The sequence below is a fragment of the Condylostylus longicornis genome, unplaced genomic scaffold (assembly GCF_029603195.1).
Source record: "Condylostylus longicornis isolate FDR11 unplaced genomic scaffold, ASM2960319v2 ptg000106l, whole genome shotgun sequence".
Taxonomy (NCBI): Eukaryota; Metazoa; Arthropoda; class Insecta; order Diptera; family Dolichopodidae; genus Condylostylus; species Condylostylus longicornis.
In genome coordinates, this window is record NW_026578074.1 from 535,327 (window position 1) to 553,011 (window position 17,685).

The window sequence follows — 17,685 nt, forward strand, 5'->3', positions numbered from 1 at the left end:
TAAATATTATAAATATTATGTGCGATATCCCGCTATAATAAAGTGACAATTTGTCAATCTACTAATAATAATGTTTATAAAGTTATATAAGGCTCAGATTCCCATATCTGATTTGTATATTTACCTAATAGACAAAAAAAATGCATTAAATTTATATGAGGTAAATTTTACCCACTGTTTTGGTATATTATTTTAGGGATTTCAATGGAGTGAATTAGTTAGAAAAAACTGAAGAATCTAGTAAGAGCATCTAATTAGTTGTTGTTACAGATATCAAAAAACTGTAACGTCTTATGCAAACTTCTTTTGTAAATATATGTATGTATAAGGATTAAAACTATTTAATAAAAACCGAAAAAAGTTCGAACAGTAAAGCTGCAAATTTTTTATATTTTATTGTTACATTAACGTAAACTATTTTACCTCACACGTAAATTTTACCTTACTTCTGGAATAAAAAGATAATTATATATGTATATAATATAAAATAAATGGTCTTTAATTCACAGTCTTAAAATGAGTATCATAAAAAAGTAAGTTATTTCAGTATTCAGTAGTATTACAGTATAACTTGATAAGGCTCTTCTCAATTGTGAGAAAAAAAAAAAATAATTAGATGTTTTTCAGCTTCATACTGTTGACACAATTTAGGTTGCAGAGCAAAAAAATTATGAGAACTATAAGAACCCGAAAATTATTTAAAAGCTTAAAAATCAAATTTTATTTTAATGCAATCAAATATTTCATATTTCAAAACAGTTATATAAAATTGATTTAAGTATTTATAACGAATATCAAATTTTTCAGGTTACAAATTCCTTGTATGATGGCAAAAAATGGCGGCTAGACCTTCAAGGCCGCCGGAATTAAAGTTATCGAATAACGAAGAAGAAGAAGAGGAAGAGAACTCATCCACAATAATAAATTCAAGTTATAATAATACACCAAATACTTCTTTGTTAAAAGATCAACCAAAACAACAAAGTCGATGTCCAAAAATTGCAAGCAAAAACGATTGCTCTTGTACAAATATAAGTATAATGCACTTATTTCATGAAATGAAACAAAAATTTCCAACTGTACCTGATAATATCGTTAATCAATGTGTTATAAGCAATTGTCACGATCGTGAAAATTGCATAAGAAGCTTACAAAATGAGTTAAATTTATATTCAACAACATCACAATCTTATCCTTCAAATGCACTTCGTATTCAACAAAGTCCAAATAATATTCAGTCAGTACCAATACAATTTGTACAGCAGGAAAACGTAAATGCTGTAAATGAAACAAATTTTTCAAATGATAATGTTGATAAACAACCTCATTTGAATGTTAACTCAAATAATAGTAATAAGGTTCTTAAACCGATTCGGCCAGCTCCTGCTCCCCAAATTAATTTAAAAAATATAAATTGTGATCTTACAAAAAATAGTTTTAATAGTAAACAACAGTCTGTACAAAAAAGTTCTAATACTTGCGCGGACACAGTCACATCTATAATTGATAATAGAACAAATATTTTACCTCCATCGCAACCACAACGACCTACAACATTAAAGTTTCGTGAACCAATTACAAATGATTATCGATTTCAACAAAATAAGGCTCAAGAGTCCGCAACTAATAAGACAAATAATGTTCAACTTAAACCAGTTCGCAAGGCTCCAGCACCACCAGTCTCAATTATGTCACCATCGGGTGATAATCTAACACCGTTAAGTTCTTCGTCGTCTCAAAATACTACCACACCTACAACAACATCAATATCTCAAAAAAATTTAATAAATCAGCAAAATTTTCCAAATTTCGATCATAGTTACAGCTCGTCAATACAAAGTCCATTCTCGGATTCAACTGAATCTGAAATTTCAGTTAATATTTCTTTATCACCAACATCAGAGCGTTCAAGAATGTCAACGATAGCGGCAACAACAACTATTGGACAAAATGCTCAGCCACAAATACCAAGAAGGATAACATCTATTACACTTCAACCTGAACCACCATACACTCGTGATTTTATGATACAAAATAATAATCCTTCTTCTACTCCATCGCAACGAAGCTATACATCATTAAATTTAACATTACGTAAACCAACCAATACTCCACAATCTCCGATCGATATCACAGCTGGCCCAGGTTTATCGTATTCTAGTTCAAGTTTTGATGCTGGACTGGGGGTACAAAAAAATTTTCATATAAGCGTTAATGCAGAAGGCGGTGTATTTCGGGCAAGTAGCATAAGGCCAAAAAGTTTTCCTATGAAACCAATACCACATTCTGAAGAAGAATTTCGAAATAATCAACCACCAAATATGCTGAGACCAGCGACCTCAGAACAAAATTTCTATAAAAATATAATGCAAAGTACTTGTGATAAATTTAATAAAAATGTTGTAATTGATTCACCTTTAAGAGATAAACAAAAAAATAATGGTGAGTGTTAAATTAGAAAAAATATTATAATTGATATTTTAGTTGATTAAATCTAGTGAAAGTACAATGTTAGTTATATTTGAACCTTTTGTAATACTAAATATTTGAAATACATTTTCGTTAAGGTGTTAGATCGTCATAAATTTGATTATAAGTGATTTATTGCTTAATTTACTTTCAAATTCGATTCCCAAAAATTTTAATTTTAAAAATTATCCAATATTTATTTGTATTTTTATCGTAAATGTTATATAAATGTTTATAGACACATAAATATTAATGTTTAACGAATTAAAAATGGAATATTAAGAAATTTACAAAAAATATTTAACTGCAGTTATGTTATAACGTTTCGCGTATTATGCGATGAGTTTTTTGTTTCAGTAGCTATGACGAGAAAATTTTCTTATGTATTTCATATAGATAATTTTAATGTAATATGTACATACAAAATTATTCCATTCAATATTTTAACGTCTATAATATACTACATTTACACAATTGCGAAAATAGGTTTAAATACAAGCAGAAGTGTCGATTACAGTTAATTTCGAAGAATTTATGTGTCTAATTAAAAATATTTGACACAAACTTACCGATTATAAGTATATTCATATAAGTGTGTTTTCGCTTCATGCTTTAATCAAGAATGAATCTTCAATCAAGATATGAAATTTTATGCGTTAACAAAATTTTGGCTAGACGTCCGAACATTGAGTTCATTACACATTCACATTTTATAATAGGAAACCCAATTTATTAACATATCGTTAATCATTCTTTTTCTCTAAAAGAAACAAAGAAAAACTCAAAGAGAACCGCTCCTCGTTACCTTCAGAACTTAAATAAATTTGAGCGAATATTGTTGAAAATCATATTTGAAGTCTTAAATGTACTTTGTTATTGAAATTCTCTTGCCTTCATTTTTTTACGAACTTCAGTTTTAGAGACAAATTAAATTCTCTGTAACTCGTAATTATGTTTCGCAACTGGTGGCACAAATTTTTGCTCGCTTTTCTCTTCAAAATTCAAAATCACATTATTGTCATAAAATGTTTAAAGCAACAATATGTTAAAGATAAATGCGTTGGAGTCTTCAATTTTATTTTAGTTCTAGCGAAAGCTGTGTCTGCCACAATTATTGACATTAAAGATTGTATTACTGAATAACTTGCAATACTAATACCGTTTATTTAGTAGTGAAAATAAATTCGTTTACATATTTTAATTTCTAGATTGAATTTTTGTAAAAAATACTATGATTATATTTTGTTTATGTTTGTACGATACTATGATAGTGATAGATCAATAAAATTGTATATTACAAAACTGTTTATTATATTTAACATTATGTTAAACTTAAATATAAAAAGCATAAACATCAAAAAATAATTATTAAAATTGAAAACAAGAAAAAGAATTTTTTTTTAACTTTTCATTCAAAAAAACTAATTTTATATATTATTTAAAAATAAACGAAAAATAACAAAAGAGTATAATGAAAATTTTATTTTTAACATTTTTATGTTATTTAAAAGAGAAAATTTGTTTTCTTTTTCTGTTTATGCTAAAAATAGTTTAAAAGAATGCAATTTATAAAATTAATGACGTCACACAGGAAAATAAACAACGTTATAGGTTAGGGTGTATTTAAAATAAAACCAAAAATATATATGTATGCATATATGTTCTATATATAAAGTTTTATAGTTTTCTAAAAATATTTTGGAATTCTGTCTAAAATTTTTGCTCTTTCATGTTATTTTGTAGTAAATAGAAATGTCACTACAACATGGCGAAGGCTTTTCTTTTGATAAAATAATGAATAAGTTTGTAAAAAAAAATTTAATTTTAAATGTATTTTTGTTTGTACATACATATATATTATTTTATGTCCAAATATACAATAAATAATAATTATCTACTCAACTTTTACAAATTTTCACAAAAAAAAATAAAAAATAAAAGTTTAAAAATCTAATACTTATACATGTTATATAAAAAAAATTTGTATGACTTTTATAATTTCGTTAAACTAGTTCATTTCATAAAATTTACAACAGAAATTTTCATTTGTGAATACAGAAATTGTTACAAATTATAAATTTTATAAAAAAATGCATATTATCAAACTAAGTAGGTACTTCATCACATTACAAGGTTAAATACGAATACTTATATAAGATAAAAAAAATAAAATTCGCATATACTGGTTCAATTAATAAAACTTTTGAAAATTCATAACATGCCAATAATAGAAATATGCTAGAATTATTGTTCTAATCTATTTCACATAGAAAAGGAAGGTTTACAAATTTGGAATTGATAATTTAATTATTTTTTCTTTTTCCATTTAGACAACGTTAAACAAATATTGCAAATTTTTTTAAATATAATCCATAATCATTAAAAATATTGTTTTTATGTTTTCGTAAATTTATAACAACTTATTTCTATTTTTAATAATTTAATAAAAATCTATGGACCGACCTACCCTATTATATTTCACCCACATAAAACAAAGAAAGAAAAGGAAAATATAATAACAACGATAAAAACAAAAAAAAACTAACCAATAAACACACACGTTCAAAAACATAAATATTCAAGTTCAGGGAAAAAATTGAGTTCACCGATCATTATTGATTAGTAAAAATTTTACACTACGTATAATATGTGTATGTACTTACATATTATACTGCATTTAAATAATTTAATAAAAATTTAAAGGATAAATTTGAACTCTACGATCTATGATTTTGCTGCCATTAGCGGAAAAAAAACCTTAAAGCAGTAGAAAAAAATTAAGTAAAAGTCTTTTGTTAAAATATTAAATATTTATAAATCAAATTATGTTGAAATAAAAATTTTATGTAAAATCTCAATATGTATTGCAATATAAAAAGAGAATTGCATTTTTGTAAAATATTCTAAAGTGTTACACAAATTGATCAACTGTGTTTTTAATTTTTAATGTACTGTAAATTTTTAAATCATTACAGTAACACTTTGTATATTTTTTGTGACTCTGTTATAAAAAACTGAATTATGGTTCGTTCTCTGGAATACATACTCGTATGTGCGGTACTTGTTATTTATCAATAATTATTGAAATTGAACATTTGACTTCGTGGTATTAAAACAATGAACTTACAAATTTTATGGAAAGATTAGGATTCGAAAATCGAAATTATGTCCGATTTTACGTTTATTAATATTTGAGTTGTGATTGTTGTCAAAATTAACACAAAGAATTCAGTACAAAGCGAAACTCGTTTTCATTTTTTTAGATATGTTAACTATAAGCTTACTCACTTTCCTAAAATTATAAAGAAGTGTTTAAAAGGCATTTTCATAATCCTCTTTAAAACTGTCGCTAAACTAGGCAATATAATATAGACGTCAGTTACATACACATACATACACGTGTACAAGCAACATTTTGAAGTTCAGTTTTACTGCAAGAAAATTTATGAATGACGAAATTTTGGTAATTTTACATTATGTCCATACATGTATAATAAGCGTGTATACATATTATGTATGTATTTGCTATCTTTCGAAAATTAATACACGGTAACACTTTTTTTAAAGGTATTGTTAATATTAATACAGCAAAATTAATAAACGTTGATAATATTTTTATCTAATCGTATTATATTCAAAGACTGCAAATTGATTTTATTGAATTTTATTATGAAATATATACTTTGTTTTTATCAGTCAAAATAAGCTTTAATTTCTACATATTTGCTAATATAAATCTTTCTACAAAAGGAGAAGAACTCAAAACTATTTTGCTCTTTTTTTTAATTATGACTATGATTTTATGTAAATTCATTTTAGAATACAAGAAATAATACCAAATATTAATACATGTATACATTTATATCATTTTTTATTTTTAGTAAAACTTCAATTAGTTGAACGTCAAAAAGTTCGAAAGGAGCAATTAATAAAAGCAATTGAAAAAAATCGTAAAAAGTTGCAACAAGTTCAAGAGGAAATACATATTTTAAAATCACCAGAAACCCCTGGTGAATCTGAAAGACTGGATTATGATATTGAAATTCTGCGTAGTAATTGTGAGCATCTTTTTAATGAAATTGAAAATTCAAAAAGATTAGTTGGTAAGTAAAAAATATACGTAACTATGAAATTAAATACATACACATATTATTTTGCATAAATACTTTACTAATATTACAAATATACTAGTCAACAAAATGTATCCTGAAATAACATACATATAATATGTAAACCTCCGCAAGTTCAATTTAAAATATGTAAAATTCTTTTTTGGAAGATATGTCACATATTTTGTTTGAACTTATTATTTATGTAAATTAATATTTACAAAACAAACGTCATACATTTAAATCATATGAAAATATTAAATCATGAAATGAAATATAATTAAATGAAATTGTATATTTTTAGGTCAACAAAATTTATCAATTGCAAATGAATATAATAACAGTAGTAGTCAAATAAGACAAAGGCCACCGCGACCACCACCACCACGGTTAACACATATAACGAGTTTACAATCAGCTAATAATGAAACTATGATGAATTCTCCATCATCGATGTCACTCACGTCATCGTCGTTCTTATCATCAAACATAAACGCTGGAAGAAATTTATCTACATCAGCACCAACAAATTTGGGTTATAATACAGCAACAACAAACATACAAAATTTAACTGATGAAGATGGTCCACAGTGGTCTTGCAAACATTGTACATTCCTAAATAATCCATTAATGATTAGATGTGAAAATTGTGACTACGATAGAGAAATTCCTGGTACATTAAATGCTATTTCAAATCATAATTTAGTTAATTATAATAATAGTAATCATAATTATCATATGAGCTTTATTAATAGTAATAATAATAATTTGCCTAATATTAACAACAATAATAATATTATAGGTGGTACGTTAAATGTTTCAACGATACCACCATTAACAACAACAATGACGGCAACAACAACATCAACCACAATATCAACTAATTCTGCAGCATTTGTTGATAATACCAGTTTTGAAAATAATAATCTGCCATCAACTGCTTATAATTGCTTATAACAAAAATTAAATAGTTTTATTTGAATTTACTTTTAGTTCATTATTATTTTTTTTGTCAAATTTATTTTTAATTTTTAATATAAAATATGCATTTTATTCAGAAAATCAACATAAAAAAATTCTAAACAAATGAATAAATCTTTTAAAAGCACTAAATAAATTTACAATAAATTGGTAAAGAATTTTTTTGAAGATTCTTACATTTATTTTCTTATTCACATTAATGACAATTAAGCAAAGTTTAATTACAGCGAATATTAGAAGCAAAATCATTCATTTGCAGGTTTTTTTGTTTAAAATTGAATTTATATAGTAGCAATAAATTAATATGCATTTTCTTTTTTTTCATAAAAACATTTAATAATTTTGTGATATAATATTGTAAAATATAGCAATAAGCAAGTTTTTAAATAAATTGGGAAAAATTATTATATTGTTTTCACAATTTCCAGTATGTGAAAATTAACTATTAGAAAAAGTGCCCATAAAACAATTAGAAAAATATAAAGCAACATTTTTTTTCATATTGTAAAACTGCTGTTGAAAACAATTATTGCAAATATAGCGACACGGATGGTCTGAATATATTTTAGAAGTTTTGTAAAAAATGTAATTCATGTATTATTTGTCCTTCTCTAAACTAAGGCTCTAAACAGTTTTTAAAAAATTATTTCAAATTAGTTCTAAATTTAAATTTAGACCAGAACAGTTTAAGAATGTAAAAAAAGTAATATTAATTTTTAACTTAAAATTGTTTTGACAATAATATTTTATTATTTTTACACAATTGAAATCTATTCTATTTTCCTCATGTCGTTTATGCATAATTTTTTGAAAATTATGCATAAAATCAAGAATTCTAATTTTACCGTCCAATTACTATAACTATTAAAAAATATACACTAAGTGAACTTTAGAAAAACAAGAGCAAACAATTTCCAATGCGACAAAAAATTTGTAATTATATAACTAAGCTGCTTACTGAAAATAAAGTTCAATTCAATATCAAATATATTAAATAATATATAATATAATATAAATAATATAATATAACATATAATTAATGAACATCATCTCTGAAAATCATTATGTGATATTAATCAAATAAATAATTAAATAGTTTAACTAGCATAAACAAAGAAAGTAAAGTTGAAAATATTTAAAAAAAAATTGCATGTTAATTATTTGTAAATTTAATTAAATATTAAAAAAAATGAAACCGTAAAATTACTTAAAGCATAAAATCTTTCATAATACAAAATACGAATTTGTAAACCATACGTCTTATGCTTAAAAAATTGAAGTTTTTGTTTGAATGAATTAAAATTATTGATTTGTCTTTAAATATAAAATAATTATTAAATAATTTATAATTAAATACAAAATTATATAATTAAAATTTTATTATAATTAAGCTTTAAACTAAATTAAGATTTTTAATTATTTTCAAACGAATACTTCTATTTAAATGCATATGATTAAAATAACAAGTTGAAAATTATGTTAACTTATATAATATTAATGTAAGAGAAATAAAAAATAAAGCAAATGTATTGATTTCGTTAATATTTATATAAATTTATTTGCTCTAATCTAAAAAAAAAATTAGTAAATAGTATATAATATTAATATATACATATATATATAATACAATCTAATATTAAATTGATTATAATTTAATACTATGTGTACGATTAAAATGTTGTATTTTAAATAAAATTTAAAATTTTCATTTATTCTTATCGTTTTTACCTTTTATCCATTTTGCTTTTTAACCCATATTTTAGCTTTTTTTTTTGTTAGTATAATAAAGTGCAAAAATATTAATACATCCTAATATACATCATAATTTTAACATTTATGAATAATGGTTGAACAATTTAATTTCAAGACCAATTTGGCAAAAGATATTTTTATTTAATTCAAATAAAATTGGCGATTTTAAAACAAGTTCAAAAAGTTGAAAGCCAAGAAAAAAACAGAAGAACAAATTAAAATATGTGCATAATATGTAAATTGAATTTTGAAAAAATTTTTAATGAAGTTTTAACTTTTAGATTTTTTAATGTACGAGCGAATACATTGTCTGATTTGATAATTGAAAACTTTTTAATCAAATATATAATTTTAAATTAAAATTGATCTAATACATAAAAAATACTAAATAATGTCGAATAATCTAAAAATAAAAACAATTGAAAAAATGAATTATTAAAATAGGAAATTTCTTAAATTTTCATGAAACTCAAATTTTAAAAATTTTTTGTACAACCATACTCACATATATGATAGCCTTTTTTTATTTTTTTAAAAAATAAATTATTGTTCTTTTTATGATAATTATGTTTATTTTTTTATTTTTCAAAACAAACAAACATAATGTGTATAAAAAACATACATAGATTCAATGGTTTCTACACATGAGAACATTCATATTCATTTATCACAAGGAGAAAATAGTAAGCATGAGTTTAATTTTTACATTTTAATATTTTTCCTTTAACTACCCAATTACATAATTATTATATATGCACAAATATTTTTTTATTTAACACTTTTAATTTTTTTTCCTAATTTTTATTTAATTGAGATTTTATTTGTGTTTTATATTTTACTACAATAATTTTACTGTAACATTTTTTTTAAAATTAAGTTTTATCCCCTTAAAAATTTAAAATTTCAAGCAACTTATTTTCAAAACAGTTTTCACTATTGCATATACATACATACATGTGTATGTATATAAATGTACATATACTTACTATACAATATACTATGTACGTAAATAATATAAGCTATTTTCTTTTGTTAATATAATTTTTTTTTTATTTTCAGGAGTTGTTCACTCATGGATTATATCATAAGACAATAAAATAATCTTGTGTTTAATATTTTCATATTTATGATTTATTAGACGAAATTACATATGTATATATGTATGTATGTACGCCGTAAAATAAATGTTTATATTGTAAATGTCAAGTAATAAAAAAATAATACTAAACAAAAACTAAATGTACATAAAAATGTTATAAATAATTTTTGAAATAACTTTAGAGTAACTTTTAAATAAAAATTGAAAAGTAAATGAAAAATTTCTTTAGTATATTTTGCAATAATATTTATGAGATTTTCACAAACGCAATACTGTGAAAGGCAACACTGCAAAAACATAATGTGATTAATATGCAAATACATTTTTATCTACTCTATAAAATCAAAATAGTTTGTATGATTTCGATATATTGCTATGCTTCTAAAGAAATTAGATTTGCATAATTTTTTTATGAACATAAATATAACTATGTATATATTACGATACTGAATTCGTTTAAAGGCATTTTATGTCAAGGTACAAGAATATAAATTTGAAAACACGAGTTATTAAACAAAAAGCGGTTTTACATCAATTAAATATCAGTATGTATGTATATTAATATTACCACGAAACTTGTACTCCAAGACAAAGTATTTTACAGTTGTATAGAGTAAATGAAAAGCAAAAAAATCTGTGAAATTTCCTTCTAAACTCTTTATCTACCTGTAATTTTATCTAGTGTTATTTTAATATCTGTAGTAATGAAATAATTTGTTCTAAACTCAAAGAATATCTTACATCCTAGCTTCTTCTAATACACATTTTTTTTTAAATTTTTCTGCTCTCCCATTAATGAATAATACAAATGATTGTACATATGTACATATATTTATGTATCTAATAATAATATAAATTTTATTACAACTCGTACAAGGAAATATCATATTTTTAATCAACATTAGTATAATAATCTATTATATCTATGTTATTTTTTCTTCGTTTTCATGAATTTGTCGACCCCAATTAAATTCAAATGATTAAAAAAACTACAGTTAAGCATCATTTTTATATTTTTGTTTCGCAATAAAATTTTCCTGGAATTTGAATAAAATAATCAAATGCTCTTATTCGAAATTCAAAGAGTAAAAAATTTTAAGTATTTTTGCATTAAGTAAAATTTTATAATTAAATAATGAGTTGTTCTACCAAAAAACCAAAGATATAATATGTACATACACACATTGAAACTTAAAACATAGTCACAAAACTAAATGGCTGTCCCTCTTTCTAAATTTGCTTTAATCTCAGCAGTATACTCTCCATAAAATCTCTCCAGTTTTTTGTTAAATTTAGAGTTTCTTTCGTTTATAAAATCTACATCAGCATCAGCATTGTAGGTTCGTCGTCTTGAAAACTTGTTTCTTCTTTCAATTTGTTGTTCCAAATCTTTAACCATATTATTTATTGCTGAAGGTGAGTCTTTAATTCTGTTATGTAAAACTGTATTTGGCCCGCCATAAAATGCTTCACCTAATTCTTTTTTTTGTTGTTCATATTTTTCCATATCTCTTGGTGGCATACTTTTCACAAGTCTATTGTATTGTCGGGCTGTTTGGGATTCGTAGCTAGCAAAACCTATATCGGGGTTCTTCTTCTTCTTTTTTTTCTCAATTTTTTCAGCATCAATTGCTGATATATCTAACAGTTTTAAACGTTCATAATTTTCCCCCCTTGATTCAGCTTCAGCTTTTGCTCTTTCATCTTCCAAAATCCATTCGGCTTGCCTTTTTCTTGATTCCCAGTTTTTAGGTCTAAAAAAAAAATCTCCAAACAATTCTTTGATTTAGCACTATTAATGGAAAAACTTACAACTTATTTCTAGCATCTTCTGCAATAACTTCTTGATGATTTTGTATCCGTGCTTCATTTCGTAATTTGTGCAAATTCTGTAAACGTTCAGTACGTTCCCTGAATTTTTGTCCTGCGGATTTGTTATCATTCATGATTGTTTATGTATTAAACTAAACAAAAAGAGTATAATTTTTTTAATTTATTTGTACTTCTTTTCAAAATATTAAAATCAATTAAAATGGAAATTGATTTTGCATTGTAAAAATTTATCTCTAGCTACAAAAGTCAAAATTGTTGGAACGTAAACAGTGTTGCCAAAATTAATTGAAAAAAACATGCTAACTTTGCACAAAAAATATGCTAAAATAATCCAATTGTAAAAAATATTTCAGTTTATCTTTCACTTTTCTTCCTGGGATTTTTAATATAAATTTTTTATAAAAACGGAAAATCTGTAACGGAAAAGTATGTCAATCGTTTCTAGATACTAGCACAATAGCGGAAATTTAATTAAACTATGGCTTATTATAATGTTTTTTATATAGAATAAGTATAATTTCATTTGAATAATTAAATAAAAACAGTTTCTTCTAAATTTGAATTTTTTATAAATATTTCAAAGAAAACAATATTTTAAAATATTTTATAGTTTTTGCTTTAAAAAAAATTTGTAATTTGTCTATCTTACAAATTACACATATTTTATAAAAGAGGCCAAATAAATAAATAAGTATGTTCCTTTTACGACTTTGACAATACTTGGAACAAAGAAAGAGACAAGTAGAAAAAATTTTGACAGTACTTTGTCAGAAAAACCAAAATGTCAAACGTTGTCAAAATTTTTTAAAATTTTTTAAATGTTTTAGTTTTAAAAAAAAAAAAACCAAAATTTTTAAAAATTTTGACTGTACACCTAAGGGTAAAACAACAACAATTTTTTAAAAAAGATAGCGGCTCAAGCCTCTTTCAAAAATAAGGCCATTTCATACAAAAAATAAAGCAAAACTGAACTTTTAACAAAATAAGTCTTTAATATCCCACTTCTCTAATTTTTTCCCCTTTCTTCTTATTAAATTAAAAAATGGAATAAAGAAATAAATAATCCAAATAAAACATAAGAAAAAGAAAGAGAAAAAAATGGCATACTGTGATAAAGAGTAAATATCAAATGGAAAGTATGTACATATATGTATATCAAACATAGTATGTACATATATATCAAAAATATTTATCAAACATAGATATTACATACAAAAGAAGGACATATCTTTTTAAAGCTAAAAGTTTTTAAAACACTAAATTTAACCTTACAAAACTTGAGAAAACTTTGAGTATTGTGAAAATGATAACGTCATTATTTTCAGTAATTTTTGCTCAAAAAATAGTATATCAGACTTACAATTCATACCCGTTATTTGTAATTTATAATTAACATTAAGAAAAAAAAAGAAATTTTGATTTTTTTTATTGTTTTATTTGTATTTATCCTTTTTCTATTTTATAACACTCTTTTATACGAGTACTCTACTCCTCTTTTGATAAGTATCAAATATACATACACATCACAATATGAAAGAAAAACTGTAAACATATCTACTACGTACAGTATGCCATTTTTTTAAGAGTCAAATCAAAAAAATTTTTTACACCTGCATAACGTGTAATATATACATACATATGTACATATATCACCCGAATGCAATACAATTTTATGCTTAATATTAAATGAAAATGTAAACAGGTTTATGATGTTTAAAAAAACATACATATTATGTATAATCAGTTTATGTACGTATAAACAACAAATTATATCAGTATATGTACATAAAGTACTAGTTTCTGTACATTAAAATATTAGTCTTAACGCATTTGTGTATTCACAAATAGTTTATTTACATAAATATTACTTAGCAAGTGCACATATGTACATTCGTACATACATATAAGTACATATTTTGAAGCAATTTTACAGGAACACCAAAAGGAATTTTTTTTTATTACAATACAATAACATTTTGCTTTATTATCACGGTTATATTGAATTAATTTCTGTTATTATTTTAACAACGAGTACATGAACATGGTTTTGTACATTATTTTTTATATTATGTGTGCTTAGGAACTCTTATGATGCATAGTATTAACTAAAAAATTGTAAATTAAAGTTGGAATTTAACATGCCAATAACTTACTATAAACAAAAAATTAAATAGTCATAAAGAAATTTATTATTAAATTATATTTTAATTAAAGTAAAATTCAAGTATACTTACATTCATACATAAGTACTTGATATTTGTCAAAATATTTCATTATATAGAATATGTGAACTTGAACTTTATATTGTTTTTGTGTAATTTCCAAATACTTATTTGACTTTTTAATTATATTTATCCTTCACCAATTTTAAATTGTAATTTGTAATAGATTCCTCCTCCTCACTCTATATTTGTGAATTAAAGCAAATAAATACTATACAAAGTTAAGAAGTACCATACATACATACATATTATATGAATTTGTTTCGTGTCACAAACTCTAGCATAAAAATCTAGATACATAAGTGTGTATGTATGTATATAGTATGTACATACATATAATTAAAAAAATTTAAAAGTTCATCAAAACTTATTTATCTACATTGCCCATTACCTTGTCTCTCGAGTTTAATCGAATTGTTTAGTTAATTTTCTCTGCATTTCCTATATATTTATTTTAATTATACAATGTAAAATTTAAAGTGAAAGTACAGTTGGATTTAAAAAAATTTAACATGTTTTCTAATTTAATTGATGCAACTATACTAATATGAATGTCACAAAAACGATAAGTTAAAATTCAAGGACAGCAAATATGCCTTTGCGCTTTCATCCTCTTCAAATGGACCATCGACAGACAATGTTCAGTTAGTACATCTATAAGTAACTTCAAGTCTAGACGGAGACATAAAATTATGCGAAACGCCCGGACAATCCTTCCAGTTGTCGACCCTGCCAATCATTCAGTGCACGCAATAACGTTAGCAGCCCAAAGCATGGCTCCCGCCCAGCGTAGCCTTGGAGATTGCATCCTCCATCAAATAACCTGTACAGAGGGGCATTCATTACTATGTAGACCCAAGCAGAGACGACAAGGCAGTCACGTAAAGAGCGAATGGTGACACTAGCGGTCCTCACATCAGCAGTGATGATTCGAGAGTCCAATGTAGCCCTGATTCATTCCAAGTATCTTAGTTAATTATTGTAATTATAAAATGTACTTTTTCGTATGTATGTCAAATTTAAATGATTTCGATTATCCTTTTCTATTCAACCAGATTTCTGTACCAAATGCAAAAAATAGCCCATTTGTATATCGTATAATGCATTTCATCGTTTCTCTAAAAACCTACATTAATTATAACATGATTTAAAATAATATCACTAACAAAAATGATTCCATTTCCTCCTTTTTGAACATATGCATAAGATCTGGTTTTTATTCCTGACCAAAAATCATTTGTGTGCCCCTCTTTCAGATTCAAACATCTTTATTTTGTTACTTTCCAAAACTATAACTAAAAATTTTTCTAGTATTTTATAGACTATTCATGAAATCAGTAATTCAAACCAATTTGTATAACCAAAAATAATATTTTTTTTCTCTTTGTTAACCAAAGTATTAATACAACATCAAAAGGAAAAATAAAATTTCCGGAAATGGCAAAGTACAAGTGAGTTTATATACCAACTAGTAGAAATTATTAAAAGATTATTTCTTCCACATTCCTTATATAATTTAAATATAGGCTTGTAATGTTAGCAGCTATGGGCTTAGCTTCACTTTATATGATGCATTTATTGGCCATGGATTATATGAAAATACAAAAAATTATGTCTGTTGCACAAAGGTTATCACCAGCAATTGCAAGTGCTGCTCGTGCTTTATTACGTGGAAAACGTGATCTTTCTTCCTTTAGGATAACTAATAATACAACAATATCAAAATTTAATACAAATTTTGGTTTATCTAAAGAGGAAGAAGAAGTTTTAGATAATTTTAAAGATAATTTAAAATTTAATTGGGATGCAATTTTAAAAATGGATTTTTTAAAATGTTCACAATCTTTAATATGTCAAATAACAGCTGGAGCAGTAAAAAATGAAACAATTGCTGAAAATATTGGAATGGTCATAAAATTTAGTTATCATATGGCACCACATAAAGTTAAAAATGCTTATATTAAGGGTTTAGAATATTTAAATAAATCAGAAATGTGTTATACAGAATATCCTTTATGTGTTTATTCAGCTAATACAATGATAAAAATTTTAAAATGGTTTATTAATTTTATGGGTGAAAGTGAAATTTAAAATTTATTTTGTTATTTAATTTTTAAAAAAATTTTATGTGATTTACTAGAGAAATTATTTCTTATCATTATTATGGATTACTTATTACAATATTGTAGTTTTTTATTTTTCTAAATTCGTAAAAAATTTTTGTAAGCAGTTTTTTTTTTACCGTTATACTAGACATTTCGATAATCGGTTTTGTAAATTGAAAAAGTTGTTGTAACGGAAAAAGTTTTATTATCTTTAATTAGCTTTATGTTCTAACGTTAAAATATGTATAAGTTTGTACCTACTAAAAACAAAAGTAAAGAATAATATAATAAATTAAAAAAGCGTTTTGTAACTTTACATACTTATTTGATCAAAAATTAATCATTTTTTATGTTTACCTTTTTTGCAAAAATTTTAAAATGAGAGGATATTTTGAAATTTTTGGGAATAAGAGAACAAAAAATAATAATTTTGAGTGAATTTTTTCATTTGCAAAAAAAGCAAACAAACACAAATTTGCGAGATTTTCGTAAATGCCATTATTATTTGCCATTAGATTAATTTAAACTATCTTATAATTTTCACAATTAAAAAAACTTTTTTATGTTAACGTCAAATTTGTAGTTTTTGCAGCTGCGTCTTTCTAAGTTATTTTAGTTTCAAATTAGAAATGCGAAAGCATTCTGCATTATCAATCTATTCAAAATAGATTTTTTAGAAGTAAAATAGCGACAAATATTTTTTGTGAGAATTTTTAGGACCTGATTTTTAAAACCGATTCTTTTTTTTATTTATTATTTTCTTACCCAGCATTTACACGTACAAGTTACTTGCAAGCAAGTTTGTATAATATTAATTGTCAATTAGTTTTTCGAAATGTCAAATTACTTGCTATTATGACGTAGGCGTTTAGCAAGTTAATTTTTGAAAATGTCTTTGAGAAGAAAACAACTAGCAATATTTATAATTGTTTATAAATTTTAGAAACCATAAGTTTGCTAAGTTTAATTTTTTCAAAACAAAATTCAAAAATTTTAAATTAAAAAAAAAAAAAAATCAAAACAACAAATTTTTTTTTGTGAATTTCTCAATATGTCAAATTACTTGCTCAAATTACTGGCAGCAAAATTTTCTTGCTAGTTGAACTGCAAGTAAA

General features: G+C 24.1%; 3 protein-coding genes across 8 annotated transcripts in view; 2 read left to right on the top strand and 1 right to left on the bottom strand.

The window, feature by feature from the left end:
- The window catches only part of LOC129614180 (putative uncharacterized protein DDB_G0291812), a 31,856-nt gene extending 21,136 nt beyond the window's left edge, over positions 1-10,720 (top strand). For 2 of the 6 annotated variants that reach the window (XM_055528603.1, XM_055528602.1), the window contains exons 2-4: positions 808-2,442; positions 6,351-6,572; positions 6,883-8,761. In XM_055528603.1, the coding sequence (XP_055384578.1) occupies positions 837-2,442; positions 6,351-6,572; positions 6,883-7,535 (2,481 nt within the window). In that variant the 5' untranslated portion in view covers positions 808-836 and the 3' untranslated portion in view covers positions 7,536-8,761. Of the gene's footprint in view, positions 1-807; positions 2,443-6,350; positions 6,573-6,882; positions 8,762-9,937; positions 10,243-10,370 lie in introns of those variants that run through there. The other 4 variants (XM_055528606.1, XM_055528607.1, XM_055528605.1 and 1 more) reach the window with 4 other exon arrangements.
- A 244-nt stretch (positions 10,721-10,964) lies between these two features.
- Positions 10,965-12,492, bottom strand: LOC129614205 (pre-mRNA-splicing factor Syf2). Its single transcript, XM_055528649.1, has 2 exons — positions 12,223-12,492; positions 10,965-12,164 (listed from the first exon to the last, which is right to left on the bottom strand). Exons 1-2 carry the CDS (start codon positions 12,354-12,356, stop codon positions 11,621-11,623), a joined length of 678 nt encoding a protein of 225 aa, XP_055384624.1. The 5' UTR covers positions 12,357-12,492; the 3' UTR covers positions 10,965-11,620.
- Positions 12,493-15,902: 3,410 nt separating this feature from the next.
- On the top strand, positions 15,903-16,541 carry LOC129614184 (uncharacterized; the record flags this gene model as incomplete). Its single annotated transcript, XM_055528615.1, has 3 exons — positions 15,903-15,916; positions 15,992-16,386; positions 16,456-16,541. Coding segments are annotated over exons 1-3 (495 nt in total), but the record flags the coding sequence as incomplete, so codon positions are not given.
- Positions 16,542-17,685: the final 1,144 nt, after the last annotated feature.